This window comes from Tympanuchus pallidicinctus, unplaced genomic scaffold (assembly GCF_026119805.1).
Source record: "Tympanuchus pallidicinctus isolate F22 unplaced genomic scaffold, pur_lepc_1.0 scaffold3, whole genome shotgun sequence".
NCBI lineage: Eukaryota > Metazoa > Chordata > Aves > Galliformes > Phasianidae > Tympanuchus > Tympanuchus pallidicinctus.
In genome coordinates this window covers 92,743,133-92,762,367 of record NW_026294747.1, presented here as the reverse complement: position 1 = coordinate 92,762,367, position 19,235 = coordinate 92,743,133, and the positions used below count along the sequence as shown (strand labels likewise).

At 42.0% G+C, this 19,235-nt stretch overlaps 1 protein-coding gene across 2 annotated transcripts in view; it reads right to left on the bottom strand.

Moving 5' to 3' along the window:
• The window catches only part of PLCL2 (phospholipase C like 2), a 99,188-nt gene extending 81,851 nt beyond the window's left edge, over positions 1-17,337 (bottom strand). Inside the window, exons 1-2 of one of the 2 annotated variants that reach the window (XM_052695947.1) lie at positions 17,090-17,337; positions 16,036-16,574 (exon numbers count right to left, since the gene is read on the bottom strand). In XM_052695947.1, the coding sequence (XP_052551907.1) occupies positions 16,036-16,335 (300 nt within the window). In that variant the 5' untranslated portion in view covers positions 16,336-16,574; positions 17,090-17,337. Of the gene's footprint in view, positions 1-16,035; positions 16,575-17,089 lie in introns of those variants that run through there. The other variant, XM_052695950.1, reaches the window with a different exon arrangement.
• Between the last annotated feature and the right edge of the window lie 1,898 nt (positions 17,338-19,235).

The following is a 19,235-nucleotide window of genomic DNA, read 5'->3' as shown; positions in this document are numbered from 1 at the left end:
TGTGGATACTGATGTGACATATTTCAGAAACTCACTGAAGTCAGTGTGAAATTACTGCCAGCACAGTTCATGAGGACAGAGCAGGCTTTGAGCAACGCAGAAGAGTTGTGTTACAGGTGAAGGGTAGCTTACAAGTAAATCAGATATGATTAATCAGATAAATATGGTTCCAAGATCTCAAGGAATCTTTTAAGCTATACATTACAAATATTTACTTTATAGGACAGGAAGCTTCAAAAATTAAACAAATATCATATACCATAACACCTATCTACCAAAGTAGCCTATTCAGTTGATCCTGCCCATTGCACTAAGTAGAACCTTATGAGCTTAGACCCAGAAAATGACACACATTTTATTCTGCTACCTTTTAAAATAAAAGATTGCAAAAACAGAGTCATGAAAGCGATACAAAACATACACAGACATCACAAGATGTACAACAAAAGAAAGGGAGCTATGCATATGGTAAAAAAATAAAACTACATTATTCTTTTTATTGTTCTGAGCTAGCAACATAGGTCACCTATTAGAACAGAAATAGCAAGCAGATCAGAAAAGACTCCCTGCAGCCTCACACACAGAAATGAAAAGGGAAAAAAAATAACGTGTGAATGGAATTCAAAGCAAAGGAGTTGTATGAAGCCACCTGAAAAGACAGCCTTTTTATTGAGTGCTTCTTTCCTTTTGTTTGAAAATCTACCGGATTCCCTTCAGTAATTGTTAACAAACGCATCCTTGATTACTGTTCTGTCTCTGAGAATGATTTCTGAGACCTTATTTCTCTAAGTTACAACTCAAGACCTTTCAGAACATCATGCAGTGCAAAAAGCTTCTCATCCCTAATAAGATTTGAATCAATTGAAGGAGAACATATTGATGTGAAAATCTGCACATAACCTCTTACAAGAAGTTTCAAAATAACTTGATGAATTTCTGAATTTGTCTAGTATTAGTGGTTAAAGTTACAGCTCAATATCACACCTAAGCAATGGTGGCTTTTCTGAAATTCTCACATGTAAACAAACCAGTTACAAAATCCTAGGAGGTGTCACCTTCCACCAATCGGTTGCTACGAATGTTGAAATACAATGTCAGATGTGGGATGAGATAACAACATACTCAGTAACAGTCTTAATTCCAAGCCTCCCAGAATTCTAGTACATTTCATACCATGTTTTACAGTAACAAATTGCATTAAACTGATGATTTCCTGGAGGCAGGCAGAAACGGCTTTTCATTGCTGATTTAAAACAAATAACAAGTTTGGCAAGCAACACGAACAACAGAGATGGAAATAAGGAAGTTTCAAGCAGCACAATTTCTGCCTCGCAAGGCTGCAGCTGACATAACATTCAGAACAACCACAGACAGAGGGAACAGAATTCTCTCATACAGTTAATAAACACGTTGATGGATGAGAACATTTCTGACTCCTGAGCAGTTCTACAACTTAAGACAAAAATCCACATATTTTAATTTCTCTGAAGAGTTGCCTCTCTCCCTTTCTTCAACGTAGCAGGTACAAGAATGGCATTCCTATTTGTTTTCCCACTGTAATAAGGAAAAAAAGTGGAGTTTTCTTCCTGAGACAGTCACGAAATTCGTTTTAAAGTAGGAAAACAAGATGCATTATATGAAAACAACATATTACTGTGACTATATTAACAAGTTAATCTTAAAAACTAGAAAAAAGAACTATTTTCAAACAGAGATATAGGAAATGCCAAATAAATTTCATACATGTTACCTTAAGAGAAGATGCAATTTGACAAATTACAGAGGGATTTTGCTGCTGCTCAAAAACTGCCTCTCTCAGTAGGATCTCTCAAGACACTTTCCAGCAATAAATATACTGGCATTTCAGGAGGAAAGCATGAACAAACACAGCACAAAGTACTGGTATGCGTTGTACTTAGTACTGTACTTAATACTTATGCTCCTTTATCGTGATGAAATCATTTATGACCTGCCAAAGTTGTAGGTAAAGGACTCAAAAATATTTTGCCTCATTCCATCACATTATCCAAGGCCTGAAAAACATCCTTATCAGCCACCAAAAATCCTTAATATCTTTCACCAGCTCTCAAAAAAACACACTACCACTTAGCAAAGAGAACATAGGCAACATTAGCATTTAAAATATCTATACTGATTATTGCATGTAACTCTTTATTTTACCAGTAACTGCTTTCAAGAATGCAAGTGTGACTGCCCTCAGCTGCCTGTGAAATCATTGCCTTTCCCCTCATTACCAGCACAGAAATCTGCTAACATTCTCCAGCCGCTGGCTTCAGAACCCTTGGACTTATATTTAAGTTCCTGCCAAGTTGTTGGCCTGTACTAATAAAGAACTATTTTTTCCCCTTTATACTGTAACAAATTAAGATCTTTTAATTGATTCTTTTCTTGTCTGTCAAGAACAGTATTTTAAGGATTTCTAACTATTAGAACTCTTTTTTTAACCCACATACTTTAGCTCCTCACAGCTCTGTATCTGGTTGTAAGTTTTGAGAATGCTGTAAATCTATTTATCCTAGCTTCTTTTCTCCAGAGAGATTTTCATAGTCAGACAAATAGAAGTTTTGCACTCCTGATTCCTGCTATACTAAAGAATGCAGACAAAGCCTGTGGGGCCTCTATTTTAACACAAATCAGTAATCAATCACTCCCAAACTGCTGAAACAAACAGATTAAGTAAAGTATAGGATCAATTTAAAGAGCTCTTAACATTTTTTTGTAAATATAACTAAGCATTAAACAATCAATTCCAGAATTAATTAAATAGCTGCTAAGAGAGTAAGTTTCAACTACAATGTTGGCACCTTGCTAACTCTGCTAATCACATAAATATAAATCAAGAAAACAAAACAATAAGGTGTAACTTGATAAAAAACTAAAATGCATTATCAATATTCTATTATCTAACATTATCTGCCCACCATAACAGCTGTCTGTGTAATTATCATATGTTCTTCCATCTCGTGGTGTTCTCTTAAACCCCTTCTGGATCATTATATCTGAGAATCTCCACTTGAACTTAAATTTTGTATGTATTCATATATTCCTATGCCAGGAACTTGAAAATATGGCACGTATGCAGAATGGCATAAAATCAAATCAGTTAATTTTCACAAGCTATGCTTTTTTTTTTATTATTATTATTATTTTTTTTTAATTTCACAGTTTTGTAGACTTTGTGATATTAGAATGTTAAGAGTCAGACAGTGCTGTGGGAAAACATAACAGGAATGCAAAATATGCACTTCACATACTTCATCTCAAAGAGTTTTGTTACAGTCAACACAAGAAATTAAGGACATAGGAGGTAAGCAGAAGAGCGCGCGCTGTCTAGAACAACTAGGAAATCAACAAAGCAAGAAAAGTCAGCTACAAAGTCCCAGGAAGGTCAAGGATAATCTGATAATTTCATGAGGGTTTACAGGAAATTAACTTTATGGGCAGAAATATTCTACACTACTGATTTTGCTCTAAATACAGCCACAGTTTGGGGATAGGGAAAGTCATGAAGGGTAAAGAGCTGATCAGTGCCGGGCCAATACTGTTCATAAGACAACAACCCACAAGGGCCTCCAGAAGCCTCTTAGCTATGTCTTCTAGATAACTAAAAAGAGGAAGGTCCAAACAATTGCACAGTGGAGAATTACACAAGGTTTTGAAATCAACTGACCTAAGAGTTCACTCTGTATCATGTTTTTGAGAATTCCTGGAACAAAGAAGTACACAAACCGAAGAGCCTACCTGGGCTATGATCAAAGCAGAAAACAGAAGTATGCAAAAGAAACAGAAGTGCTGCAGATCAGACGTTTAAAATAAGGAAGGGTTATGAGGAATGCCTTTCTAGCGTAAAGAACTGTATTATATGCATTTTGAAGCAATAAGCAGATAAAAAACTACGCAATTACACATATTTTGCAACGTCAAGAAAAAGCATCGTTTGCTGTACAGGAATACTAAACGACTTTTGAGTACCATTAATACCATACTGTAACTAGCAAGTAGCTACAAGATACTGTAAGATCTTAATAAGATACCGCGCACGGAAGTGAGAAGGGCATACAATTTACTTTGAGGCTATTGACTCGAATCATCAACTTTCAAAGATGCAGGCTGTATTCCCAAATCACTCATTTCACTTTGGGAAGAGCAAGGAGTCACCTTCACTATAAATAATTTTGACTCTCGTAAAGTTTAAAGATACAGAAAAGAAAAGCAAAGTTCTCAGCCAAACAGAAGGAAACATAACATGGCTCTGTGTTTCTGTTTCATACACAAAACAATTTCACTTGTATTTATTTTAGACTATTTAGACTTTTAACAGCTACACTTTATCATAACAGAAAGCATCAGAAAATACTTGGTATTATCCCAGCCTCAAGCACGTTTAGTGAAGTACTATGAGAAACTATTGAATTAATATTCAAAATCTATTTCATGGTGAACTATTAGGCATCATGCTAAACCACAAAGTGGAGTTTTCTCTGGAAAAGACACATTTAGTTTATGGTATAATATCATGTAATTTTACCAACTTTACTTGAAACAAAACAAGATTCACACTAAGTTCAGTAATTAATTATTCACTTCAGAATATTTCCAATGCATGCAGGGATTGTTTGCAGACTGTATTATAAATCTAAAACCATAACCTAACTAAAAATAATAATACAAGGTTCTTAGATCTGTGGCAAATGGTTTGCAAATTAATTTTTAGAAGCCAGGCCTTTAACCGAGGCTTTTTCCTTTAAAATCTGCCCTCATCTTCCACCCTTAAGTGATTATAGAAAATGTTATATATATCCACCACGGGCAGAGTTGAATTTGAGATTCGACAGAGAAGAATATACTTGTTGCAGCTGACCACACTGAAAGTATAGGATTGAGATAGTTATGTTTAGGTAGTTACGGTTTTGAGTTTTTTTTAATTAACATAAATATAAAAATCATCAGCAACTGCCAGGATAGAAATGGTAAATTTTATTTTGGTGAGACAGAGATTTCTAAACTACCATTTAGGACACTAAGCTCAGTAATTCGGAAATATTATCTTCCATACGTAAGACAGTGTTAATCCACGTTATGTTCTATTCCTGTTATTCGAATGCTCATCACTTTCAGGTAGAAGAAAAACAGCATGTGATCGGACATTTTAAAGCAAGAAGTAGAATAACCTGAAAATTAGAAGCATAAAGATAACATTTCTGACAAAGATGTTCAAAAATATTATGATTCAAGCACTGAACTTTGTCACAAAAGTAGACACAGGAGCATGAAAATTCAAGAATGACAACAATAGAAGGGTCTTCCACTGTCTCACCACAGCTATCTGACTGAGAAGCCTAACAAAAGCTGTTGTTAAAAAACTGAAAAACCTAACAAAGGTTTCTCCCTCTCTTCTATAGCCTGAAAGTTCTGAACAAGGAAGAAATAAAACAAGGCAACCTGATTTTCCAAAGGAAATTAAAAAAAAAAAAAAAAAAGAAAGAAAAGATACTCCTACATAACCCTAACAAAGACTCAAGACATCAATCTACCAGATTTGTTGCAACACTTCTATTTTCAGCAGCTTAAGTGTCAAAGTGTTGGGATTTCCTTCTGAGATAGTGCTGTTGTATCAATCCTGTGGGAGCAAAAAACTTGTGACTATTTTTACCTTTTACTGCTCACTGCAACCTTTCAATAACTTTTTAATCCTCAACTGAATTCTTCTCTGAAGATGAAGCATTTGATGCTCTCATATTTTCAGGAAGCTAACTGAGCTTGCTATTTTATCTTACACATGTTTCCTAAAGGCTAGAAATGCCTTCTTGGCTCTTCTGGATTCTGATGGAGACAACCTGGAAGACCCCCACATACTGTAAAAGTGAAAGGAATAAAAAATTTGGGTAAAGTAATCCATTGCATGAGTACTGGACAAGACTCTGAAAATCCAAAAACCTAACATCGCATTTATAAAAACAAGGTCTTTCCTCATTCTTTAATACTGAGCAGATTATTTTAAAAGCATCTTCATTACTACTATATTTTTCAGCTTTGTGCAATGTCCACGCCATTTTATTCTGTTAATATGCAAAGAAGTGCACTCAACCATAGCTAGAAGCTAGATGTACTAATCAGCAACCTCTTCTGTCCTCAGTAACATAAAAAGACTTTCATAACATATTAAAAAAAATTTCTAACAGACCTTCAGCCTCAAATAAAGATGTTAATGCCAACCATTTCCAACACAACAAGCACTATCACCACCAAAGACATCCTTATACAGCTCTTCAAAGGGAAAGTAAATGGCTTTAACAGCAATCCTCCATTACCAATTAGTGGCATTTAAATCTTTCATGCTGACAACACTCAAAAGTAATAAATTACAATACAATTTAGTATCACAACTAAATACAGCAATATTCTTTAGCCTGGAAAAGAAAAAGATGACACAGATCAAGTATGACAAGCACCTTTTGACTCACATAGAATACAGAAAGCAAGGACAAGACAATTGTTTACTTGATATCCCTTCATTCGTGTGTTAGGTAGCAAACAAGTAGGTACCACATAAAACCAGGCAGAAAGGCACTTCTCACAGCACTTTGTTAAAAAACTGCCATAGGATGTTAAAGCAGTGTTAAGCTTAGAAAAGCCAACCTGGTCTTTGACAATGGATTACTAAGCACAAAGACGTCTTCAGCTCCAAATGTCTGGGAGCAGATGTCAGGAAAGGATGCTTTACCTACTCATCTTTCTCATAGGAGTCACAGCTGGAGGCCAGCTAATATACGAGATTGACTTCTCATCCATCCTTTCCTAAATTCACAAGGGCTGACAAGGTATGAAGAAGGTTTCAGGAAAGGATACAGGAACAGATGCACCTGCCCTAAACTGTGCAGGCAGCTTTCTCTGTAAGCGTGGGCCTCAACCCTGTGGGACTTCAGGCCACTGTGAATGGCCAACAGACTCGCACAGGAACCTCAACCCAGGATTTTATTACTTCTTTCTGGGGATTCACAGACATGAACCACTGCTCTACTGCACATAGAGCTCTGCTCTCCTCTCAGATCTTACTGGGTACAGAAGGATCCCCAGAGCAGAGAAGAAGAGCAGAGCACGGCCAGCCCATGGTGGCTGCTGCTCAAGAACAAAAAGACAAAGGTGTGTGAGGGATGAAACCAAAGAAGGGAAGCAGTGAACAACCAGGGGGACACCGTAGGACAAGGTGACAACATGGAATCAGGCCAAGCAGTACAGTGAAAGACTAACTTTAGGAATTATTCCACAGTCTCACTTCTAAATCCACAAAATATCAAAAGACAACACTCGCAACTAAATATTCAGTGTCTTCATACCATAACAACTCTCTTTGGCTAGATTTTATTCAGGTTGGCCATTCACCAAAGAAGGAGCAAGTATGAGGCACAGAGTGCATGTTAGTCAAGCAGAGGAACAAAACTCAGCACTGGCAGCCTCAAACAACAGCTGTGAGATGTGGCACTGCGCTTCCTGCAAACGGGGAGAGTCAGGCTCTGGCCAACCAGGTACTTCCAACAGCTATAAAATGCTTCTGAGGGTTCTTCAAAAGAAAAAAAACAATAACCCATCTGAACTCCCCACGCCTTACGTCTTCCATACCTTTTCCACTATGTGGTAGTACTGTACCACACTAAATACCTCCTCTCATTTCACCTAACATTAGTCTTTAACTCTTAGAAAACTACTGCAAAAGCCATTTCCAGAATCTATCAGCACATTTAAAAAACAACAACAAACCTGATCTAGAGACCACTCTCTATACGTGACATTTGGTTGATTCAAGAAATTTCCAGAAGCAATTTATTTCCAGCTATCCCTTAGTTTCTTCTGCCTTATTCATAATGATAATGAATGTAGTTGTGAAACAACTAGAAGTATTATTTCAGCAACTCAAAATCTACGCTTTCTTACACAATATTCATGAAAGATACTGATTCTGCCTCTCATTTAATAGTGAAAAAATTATCACTGAATATATAAAAAATCTCTTGCTTTTATTAAAAAAATTGTTCCTGTACCATTAACAGGAATTATCTATAACTCAATAAACAACCTACAACTATCTTACAAACTCTAACAACAACTTGTAGGAAGAAAGCAATATAAACAATAGCTTTGACAGCAAGTTGCATTCCTGACCCTTTATTCCAAAGGTCCACTTTAATAATACCAAGATCACAAATGGAGCAATGAAATTAGATGCTATCTTTTATTTAAGTAAACAGACATTTACTTTTTTTTTTTTTAAAGGATTGCAGTTAGATTAAACTGTTGACAGACAAGATCAAACACTTCTGTCATCAAGATCTAGGCAATGAAGTATACAAGGCAACCAGGCTTCTCCATCACTGAGAGGTATTTCACAAAGAAAAAACACACAGACTCTGCCAGCCTACATTAAAAAGGTAAAGGACGGGGCTATGTTCAAACAGCGGCAATCACAGAAGCTCAACCAGAAGGAGATCTTGAAAAATCTGTGGAAGTGCTTTCTAACAAAACACCAGCAGTTCTTTTTCTCCTGCAATACTGACTACCATTACAACACAACATCTGCAGCAATTCCAGCAAAGTTAAGATGATGTTTGTAACAAATATTATGCATATTAGTGTTACCAGCTATGTATTTGTAAGGTATATAGTTCAGATACTAAAATAAAACCCATAAATACATTGCTTTTCTAAAATTAAACATACTGCTTTCCTGAAATTAAATATCTTTATGGTCAAGTGGGAAATCTGGCTTCATAAGTTCTAATGTTTTATTGTACAACAAAAGTCTCAGATCATGAAAAAAATTTTTTTGTTTGTTTAAAGTCACTTCCTGTCTGCCTGTGCTCCTGAACTATGTACTGTAGTCTCCAGAAAATGAATGTCTGGTATCTGAAAAGACCCCTGATTCCTTCAGATCTACAATCTGATGAACTCTGGGATATTTTATTACTTATTCAAGGGACAAAATGATATCAAAAGAAACCCCAGGGAGCCAACAGAAGCAGAAACAAATCCCATCCTTTTAACTCTCTCAAGGCTGCACAAGTTAGCACTGTGATCCTCAGGGCAGCCAATTGCCAGTGACAGGCTATAAGATGCTCTTTGCTGACTTGGACATAGGTGCTTTGTGAGGCCAAGGTCTAGGAGGGAAGAAAGGGGTGAAATGAGCCTTGCCCCTCTTCAGATGCAAGGGACAAAGAGGCCTACCCTGACATTCTTAACAAGTAACTAGCTAAGTAGAAATGAGAGGGATGCTGCAGTCAAGAGGATGCACAGCACAGCCTTCCAAAGTATTGCTCCAAACGTAACAGCCTGAAGTAAAGACAAATGAGTAAAGTGATGGCACTGACCCCATGCCAGATGTGAAAACTGACTGTAAAGCTGTAAGGATAGACTTTGTAAGCACTGCTAATGAGTAAGGAAAGATGACACTTGCTACTGACTCTCCTTAAAGACATGTAAAATAGCTCTTTCCAGAGCTGCCTTTTTTTATCCCAATCTTGCAATCTATTGAGCGTATTCATAAATTCATACTTACTGTCTATTAATTTCATATACTTAAAAATAAAGGCATCTCCTCATAAATATATTTCAGAGTTAGATTCTGCAGCATCGTATCGCCCAGTTTACAGGCAGCAAAGAACAAAACCACTGATTTGTAGTTTCACCAGGGAGTACTATCACATAAAGAAAAAATAACAAATATTGTACAATGAAAATGGGTTCACATTGAAATCTGGCTATTAATGTGAAGATGGAAGAGTTGCAGCCATGTTAGAAAGTAAGTCACAATCAGAAATAACCTGATAAATTTAACATATGATCCAAAATAATTAAAACTCAGGCAACAGGACAAGTATGAGCTTTGAAAATCTGTGCAGATCAGTGCTTTCGCTCATGTGCAAGAATCAGTCCACAGTTCTGCACAGGAGGAACAAAAAGAAAAAGTGATTAAATTGCAAGAGCATCATACCAAAACTGATGGAGTTTATTCTCTAACAAAGTGCTAGACCAGAATAGGCTGACCTCTCAAAGTCTGGTTGAGCCCTATTTCTAAACATGCTTTAATACACATATGCTGCTGCCTTTTGTTTTCCTTTTCATCACTTATGCTAAACAAATTATTACATTTCTTCCCATAAAGTCTATCTGCTCATCTGTTTCTATTTAAATTTCCAAATTTTCAACACAATCCCAAACTAGTGTCCAAAGAGAGCAGTTTAGAATTCACACACAGTACAGCAGTAAGTGTTAATTTGTCCCTTAAAGACAGACAATCAGCTGATTTTATTTAAAGGAACTCAAAGAAAACTAGTGACAAAATATTAAGACCGACATCAGCATCACCCATGGACCAGCAAAGGCTAGCAAACTACGCAATTAAACTTGAACTGCCAACCTCAGTTCTATATATACATATTTTTTAATCTTCTGTGAATGCAAGCAAATCATGTGAGCAATCCATTATCCCTGAGCCATAGGTAGGGAAGGTAGGAAACCACCACTCTAATTCCTAGCTGTAACAAAGTCTAAACTGATAGCTCTACATTTGATCAAGTCTGGTAATAGGCATGAACAACAACAACAAAAAAAAACTCATCAGGTGTTCATAATTATTTTAAAATACCATTTATTGGTTTTTCACATAACAGACTGAACACGTTTTATGGATATTCTAAGGATTTGGGGGCAGAGGGTGTGAAGGAGTTGTTATTATGCACAGTAGCCAAGCTCTTTATACAGTCAAGAGAAATAGGCAGATAAGCTCTTCCAGAAGAGAAGTCAGACAAGCTAAATTCATCCAAATTAAGCTCCCTCTCCAAGTCATCTCTTGGGGGGGGAAGGAAGTTTTCTTTTCACTGGCTATAGTAGGTAAACAAACTAAACTACATGCTGAACGAGGAGAAAGTGAAAATCCTTGTGTCTCTGTTTCTATGAACACATTCTCTTTTCCTTTTTTTTTTTTTTTTTTTTAAAAAATAATGTTAATCCAAGCAAAGTTTTGATTACTGCAGTCTAGATAAAGCACTAAGGCAAACAAAAATATACACCAAATACAATGCACCATGCAATCACTCAATGGCCAGTGCCACAAGACACTTCACAGCACAACCTCACTGTTAAAAAGCAGCACACTGCCGAATATGTGTGTGTGTGGATTCAGTTTACATACACTTTATTCAAAAACCAATAATAGTAACAATAAAATAAAAATTTAGAAAGAGCTACTATGTGTCAACTATTGTTTGAGAATTCAATTCATGTAACATTGCTAAAAATGGTTATACAGTAAGTAGTAGAAGATGAAACAGAAGAAACACGTATCAAAAGGTGCTGGTAACCTTCTGCAATGTAGATAGGAAGTGTGACAAATCAAAGAGAAAATAACCCCCAAGAAAAAGCTCCAGGCTTCGTGAAGCTGCAGGTGCTCACCCACCTCTCCTGCTGTATGACAAACAGTGGCGATGGGATCATGGCTCTAACAGGCATCAACAAGAACAAAACAGACAGCAAAATCCAGAACAGCTCCTCAGAAAACCTCCACTTCCACCATCCAGTTGGAAGCCTGCTCAGAGTAAGATGTAGGAGTAGCTGAACTGCTGCAGACTTGTTTGCTAACGCTTTGATTCTGGCATCAACTCAGTTAACACGTGTGTGTGAGTGAATGATCCTCCACTGCTGGGACATTTGTAATGTCTTTCCTCCACACAGACCTTGTGGAACTGCGAAGAATAAAGCTCATACAATAGGTTTTTGTTCCCAAGCGGAAAGGGTGTGGAGCAAGAAAGCACAGGCTAGTTTTCTTTCTTTTCCCCATATGACTGTTTTCTTTGAACTTGAGGAGCCTCAGCACCTTTGAGCCCGTCAGTGCTCAGCCAAGTTTAGCTGAAAATCTCCAGCACATCTAAGGCACAAATGCCTATATATCTATAAAAAACAATATCACTTCACAGGTTTCTTCTCCAATATCAAAGATGGCTGAATATCACATAATTTCATATACTTTAAACTGATTCCAACAACCTAACTTCTTTATACCCTTCTAGGTGGAAACTGAAAGCATGTGATCTATTCCTGGATCTCCACCAGGACTTGCTAACATGCCATTTTAGCTAAGGTAATTTAGGGCTGCAGAAAATCGAGATCTACTAAAAATATTGCCTTAGAGCTTACTGTAAATGCAAATACAGAGGTATATAAAAAGCTTTAAAGCTATCACAGTAGGAGAAAATACTGCATAACATTCTCCGTATTTCATATTTTGTACACCCCTTACAAACAGGTATACAGTACCAACCAGAGAGCACAGAGGACTGAATGAGATAATGGCATCTATTGGTATGTTGATTTAAAAAGAAGAAAACTCTGTTGCATATGCTACAGGACTCCCTAACTGTAGACACAAACATAAGAACGACCAATTTCAAAAGCAAAGCTCTGTTATGAATTACAGCCAAGAAAATCTGCCTGCTCAATTTGATTCCTCTCTTCTCACAGGCATTAGAACTTACAGAGTTGCCAATGACCAACAACTGCCTGATTTCACAAATTGAAAGCTTACGTTCACAGTCAGGCAGAGAGGAAAGAAAGAAAGAAAATAAATACAAGAGAGATACAAATTTGCTTAAGTTATCAGCCTAGAAATTTATTGACACTAAGATCATTATTACTACATGAAAAAAAGAAAAAAAAACAAGCCCACACCTGGACTTTGCTTCCAGACACATGCTGCTCACACAACACCTGGCCACTTTTCTTCATTTATTTCTCACTGTTGTCTTCCCAGACAAGTGGGGTTGCTCCTAAGTGTGTCTCTTCTTAGTACTTTAACACCTCTCCTAATACATTCATTCCTTCATACTGCTGGGTCTCTTTCTGTCTAGGTCTACAGCTTTGACAAGGTGTGAGGTTCTCTGAGTGGTTTGTATTTCCCTGGAGGTCCCTGGAAGCAGGCAGCTGAGGAAACACGCAGACCACAAGTCATCTGCCTTCTTAAAGTGCCTCAAAGGCTCACCATCTCTAAATCTTTTTAAGAGAGATGCGAAAGAACCCCGCAAGAAATAAAGCAAGCACACTGCCAATTACCACAGCAGCTGAGAGAAGCTCACAGGATGTTTACATTCACTTTCAGCTGCAAGATGGACTCACTGTAAATTAATTTTATAGAAAATTGTAAGGACTACTGTAGGAAATTACATTATAGAAGGCACAGACAGTTGCCTCAAGAAAAGTGTTATGGAAAACCGTAATACTGACCCCCCCCCAAAAAAAAAAGGCATTAGGTACAAGTATCTGGTATGTAAATCAGTTCACAAATTAGGTCTCTGAAGAGCCTAAAGCCTACAAATGTACCGTGCATCATCACTGTCACCTCTGAAAACAAATCAGACTCTCATAAACTGAAGGCAGCAAACTGAAAATGCACATCGCTATAAACACAGCCCTCAGGTTTGGTTCAGTAACAGCAAGCACTGAAACTAGACTATGCCACAAAAACTGTTCAGAATTAACGACACAGTCTTTAATAGAGCTTATATATCAGAGTGAAAGGCCAAGTAAACTACCATGACCATCTTAGTTTTCCCAGTAACAGTGACCCTATCACCCATCATCATCCTGGAAGGCATCATCCTCAAAGAGGAAACATTCTTGTCCCAGTGAAAAAATAAAAACCCAAAATGACGCAGGAGCAGAAAATAAATAAAAGGAAAAAGTATGGAACCAGTAAAAAAAAAAAAAAAAAAAAAAAGGAAAAAAAAAGAAAAAGAAGGAATAGAAGATGCAAATAAGGGTTAAAAAGAAGCAACAGGGAAAGAAAAGTGACTACTCTGAGAAGTGTCCTGAAAATGGACAGAAATGGTCAACCAATGGAAGCACAGATTAAAAACAGAATAAGATATACTGCCATGGCCCAATTTCTGTGAACAAACAAGCACTTCAGAAGAGTTTAATCTGAACTACTACTCACACGCCAATTTTCTGCTTGTAACTCAAAAGCCTACATAGTAATTGGCAGGCAAAACATTTAAAGCATTAGATATCCCATAAATCTGCATTTTGAAAATCAACCAACATCATCCTGTATTCTGCACAGAAGTATGAGAACTGTGTTTGCACGGCACGGAGCAGTTTCCTCAGATTACTCCTTACATTCCTTAAGAGCAGTTTTACATCATTTATGTAAGTAACTAAAACTCCAGGAACGCTCCTGAAAAATAGATTACATTTTACTTTTTTCCCCACTCTGCTTTATACACTTCTGCTCTGCAAGAGAAGACAACAAGGAGCACGTTAAGGTTTACCATTCACGCCAGATTTTCCAAAAGGTTTCATATTGAAAATAAAGTACCTACGCAACCTGATTCAAACTACCTGCAAACTGCTGAAGCAAGCAGACGAAAGATATTCAGCATGTGTGAAGAAAGTAATTTTCCCAGAAACATTAAAAGAGTCGTATCTAAAATAAGCATGGATCACATAGCTTTAAAAGCATTGCTGCCAGATTTTTCCACTCAATCAATACTAGAAAATTGAGTAATTTTACATTCCAGAGGACTGTAATTTCTGTAGAAACAAGAACCTTGACTTAGGTGTTCACGAAACATAATGCAAGCCAGATTTCCTTATCTCATGCTTAATTTCAATATATCCCATCCCTACGTACTGTCCTTGGTTGGTCACCAAAGTAGCTGAAGGCTACTGTAACCAAATTGTAAACTATAAAATGGTATTATGGCACATTGCACGCTGCAAGCAATGTATTACCCTTCTTGGGCTATCACAGGTGACCCAAAACAATGTTAGGAATTAACAGAGCTGTAAAAAATTGCTGGCAAACCCAGTACGCACCAGGTTATTCCAACACAGAGTTCAGCTGCCTCTCATCTACTGTTGTATTTTCTTTAACTCACACACAAACATACACACCTAGCACCACTGCTTGAACAGGAAGGGTGGGTGCAGGCTGTCAGATGCGTTCCGCTGCTGACTGCCCTTGCTCTCCCCTTGATTTCTAAAGCAAGGTCCAGGAAGCACTGACACAACCTGAGATACAGAACCAGCCCTGCATTTCCACACGTTTTGCTATTATCCTGCTAATGGAACTTCATATGCTGACTTCAGAGATGTATAAATATTTAAGCAGACAACAAATCTAGCTTGATTTTGATCTAGCTGATCTTGATTGAACTCAATTCTTAAACACTTGAAGTTGTGCTTTATTCTGTCCTTAGCAGAGCCATCAGCACAAACGGACATGCATTCCTATATGTTCTTTCTGCTTTTCCATTGAGTCACAAAAGCTACCCGTAGACAGTGTCTCACCTTCAACCGTCAATGGTTTAAGAAAAGAGAACAGTTGTTTGTGTGAGCAACTGTATCAACAATCCTCCCATTCTATTTTCCACTTACCTACATTCTACCACTGATGTTTCCCTACTTTTCAAGCACAAACACGAGCATTCAGAATATGCAGAACAAACCATAAACACAGGTTGTTCCTACAGGTGAAGCCCAACACAGCCTGCAGTTACATGACAGCCACTTTTAACACAAAGAGCCCCCTGTCCCACCTTCTCCCACCCCCAGCATAGTGAGAGCCGCATCTTCATCACTTGCTGTGTGTCTGTCACATGCACAGCCCAAAGGAGTCACAAATTGCTCCGCACAAGTGCCTCCCAAACAACACAGATGCAGCATAATCCCATCCTTCAATGCCAGACTGGTGCCCATGTTGTCGCTTCAGAAGCCAGTCAGGTTCTTCCACCTTCCACACAGGAGTTGCAGTTTTCCTTTGAATAAACCCAAAAGCACAAGTCCCTGCCAGGTGTGGATGTGTATGAAGCCATCATTTTCTGCCATTCACTTCTGACAAAGGGAAAATCAGGTCCCCTCAACGGGAGGGGGACACACACACAAAACCAGCAGCATATCCCTTCATGTGGAGCCACATCTCCGCCACACACAGAAGCGAGACCCCTCTGGGAGGAGTGCTGCCCTTACCTTAATGATGCTGCTCCTCCGGGGGATGCCGGGCTTGCCCTCCCGCTGCTGCCCGCAGGGAAACCCTTTCTCCTTGCCGCTGTTCTCGGGGCTTCCGGGGGGCGCGGATCCCGGCTCCTCACCGGCCCCCGCCAGCGCGCAGTCCCCGTTGGAGACGCGGCCGCCGGCGCTGTCAAAGCGGACTCTCCCACCGCCGCCTCCGCCGTCCCCGTCGCCAGCCCTGAAGGCCACCTTGCCCTGCAGCGGCCCCGGGGAGCCGGGGAGCCCCCCGCCGCCGCCGCCGCCGCCGAACTCCGCCATCAGCCGCCGGGCTGCAGCAGCGCAGCGCCGCGGTCCCCCTCCCCTCTGCCGCAGCCGCTGCTCGGCGTTGCCGCTCCTTCCGCTTTCTGGGTATTTACGAGCGGGGGGGAATCAGCAAAAGTCTCTCTCCGCCGTTCATTTGGCACCGAGATCGCGTCTCTCCAGGAGGTTGGTGGGGGGCGGACGCCTCGCTGTCGTCTCTGCGAGCACCAGCGCTCGGTCCGTCAGCCCTTCAGCACCTGGGAAAGGAAAAGAGGCGAAACGTGACGGGCTGCTCTCGCACGCGGCGGCGGCGGGGGGGAGCGTTACACCGCGGCACTCGCACTCACACACGCACGCACACGCGGGTGGGAGGAGGGCCCGCACGCAGCCCCGCACCGGACGAGCACAGCCACCAGCTAGGGCACCTCCTGCTCCATCGCGTGCTGAAATCGGCGTTTTCCCGCTGACACCGACCTCGCCATCGCAGCCCGGCGCCAAAAAGCGGGAACGTGGCGAGAACTTGAGTGCAACACCCCGGACTCCCCCGGCGGCGGCCAGGCGCAGTCCGTCTCAGCGGCGCGGCGGCGACCCGTGGGGCTCCGGGAAGAGCGGGCACCACCAGCCGCTCCGCTGGCCGCCGCCGGCAACTTTTCTTCCCTCCCGCCGCCACCCGCCCCTCGCCGCGCCGTCCCCGGGTAATCCGCTGCCCGCCCGTCCCCGGCAGCCGCCCTCCCGCGCCCCCGGCCACCGCCCGCCGCGCCCCGCTACCCACCTCGGCTGCGAAGTGACGGGGGGTTCCCCCGCCGCCGCCGCCCCGAAGACGCTTTTCCCCCTCTCCCCTCCTCCCCGCTACGGTCGCCGCCTCTGCCCGGAGCCGGATACGGAGAGAAACTGATTCGCGTGGCCGCTTCCCTCGTTCTTCGCGCCGCCTCCCTCGGCGGAGCGCTCGGCGGCCCCGAGCAGGCAAAACGCCGGCAGCGCCGAGGGCAAAGGCGCCCCGGCCGCCCCCACTCGGAAACTCTCCGGCGAAAGCAGCGCGAGCGAGCCCGGCTCCCCCCCGCCCCGCGCTGCCAATCACGGGGGCGGCCCCGCGCGGATTGGGCGGCCCCGCCGCCAGCAGCCCCCCCTCCGGCAACTCCGGGCGCGCCGACGGGGGCAGGACCCGCGGTCACCGCGCTGCGAGGAGGAAGGGAGCAGCGGGGCCGGCAGCGAATTCCTCCACGCGCGCCCTCACCGCTGAGGGCTCCTCGCGCTCCCGGTGCTCCCGCCGCCCCTCCGGCGCTGCGCCGTCGCCCGGCGAGAGCTGCCCGCCCTCAGAGAGCCCGCCCGCCCCCAGCGGCCCCGCCGGAGCCCCCCGCCGCGTGGGCAGGAAGGGCGGGGGCCGGCGGCCGTTCCGCGCTGTGAGGCGGTACCTCAGCTGCAGCCTGGCGAGAGCTTCCCCGAGGCAGCCAGTGAGCGCAATTAGGCCTGTTAATTAATTAGGGAAAGACAACGTGGTCAAGCGCAGGACTAACGATAGCATAATGAGAAAAGTAACGTGGTGGTCACCTCGAGATGTGTCCACTGCAAAGCGAGTGTGACTGGTGTGCCCTTACGTACCACACTTGTGCATTCAGAACGTGGCCAAACAAGCTCAAGCAACAAGAATTAGGACCCGAGGGAACAGCGTGGAGCTGCATGGGGACGGGTCAAGTTGGGTATCGGGAAAAGGTTCTTCACCAGAGGGCAGTGGGCGTGGATCTGGATGCCTAGGACAATGGTCACGGCCCCAAGCTGCTGTAGTTCAGCAGTGTTTGGAGAGTGCTCTCAGATACAGGGCTTGAAATTTGGGTGGTGTCATGTGGAACCAGGAGCTGGACTCAGTGGTCATTATGGGTCAGTTCCAACTTGGGACATTCTGTGATTCTATGACTTGATGTATGAGGAATAACTTAGAGATGTATGTTTATTTGTACTTTTAGATATAGTTGTATATTGCGATGGCCCCATATTTCGTCATTCATTTGAGCAAAGGAATACAAAACGGCACAGCTGAGGCAGGGCCCTCTGCTCATGGTCAGTGCTCTGCTTGAAGCATGGCAACATGAAGGGTGGGAGCAGCAGGAGGCCTATGGCTGCCCACACTGCCTGGCCTTCAGCATTCGGCTGGTGCATAACACAGGAGCCAGGCACACCTCGCAGCCCATCACAGGCTCTGCACTTTTCATTCAGATTCCTCTGGTTGTCCTCTAGAGACCTTGGCATCTGAGATAAGGTGTCTACCAAAGATGCTTAGAGTAAGGCAACACAAATACCCAGCTTTGATGTGTTGTGCCGAGTTACACAATGGAAACACTGAAGAGCTTGTTATAAATTCTACCCTTCAGCAGCAGGATGTAACCAAGCACTGCAGAGCAGCACCCTTCCAAGGGAAGGCACCCGACCTTCTCCTAGGGACAGCTCTCTGCCCCCTCTCAGCAAGAGCCACAGGGGAGGCTGTGCCATGCTACAGGAAGGGAACCAAGAGATAGCGGGCCCTGCAGAAGTTGGCACAGAGCAGGAATGCTACTGCAGGCCAGAACCTGTCTGCACAAGGCTGCTGTTCAATAGCTGTCCGGGCAGCAAGGAAGGCACTGAACAGCTCACCTGTGCAGTGAGAGGTCCAGCTACTGGGATGCAAGAACCCATGTGCATTTCTTGAACTGCTTTGTAGAAGTGCTGCCCCACTCTCGAGGAATAAACCAGCTGAGGGTCCATAACAATAACATATCACATCCTTAATTTCCAGCTCATGACAATGTTGTTGGCCACCACAGAAAAAAGGCACCAGGAGGTATTATCCAGCACAGGGGAGTCTGAAGAACATTTCCTGCTCAGTGTCATTTCTAATGACTCAGAACCTGACACTGTTACATCACTCATCTAAATCATTCCCAGTT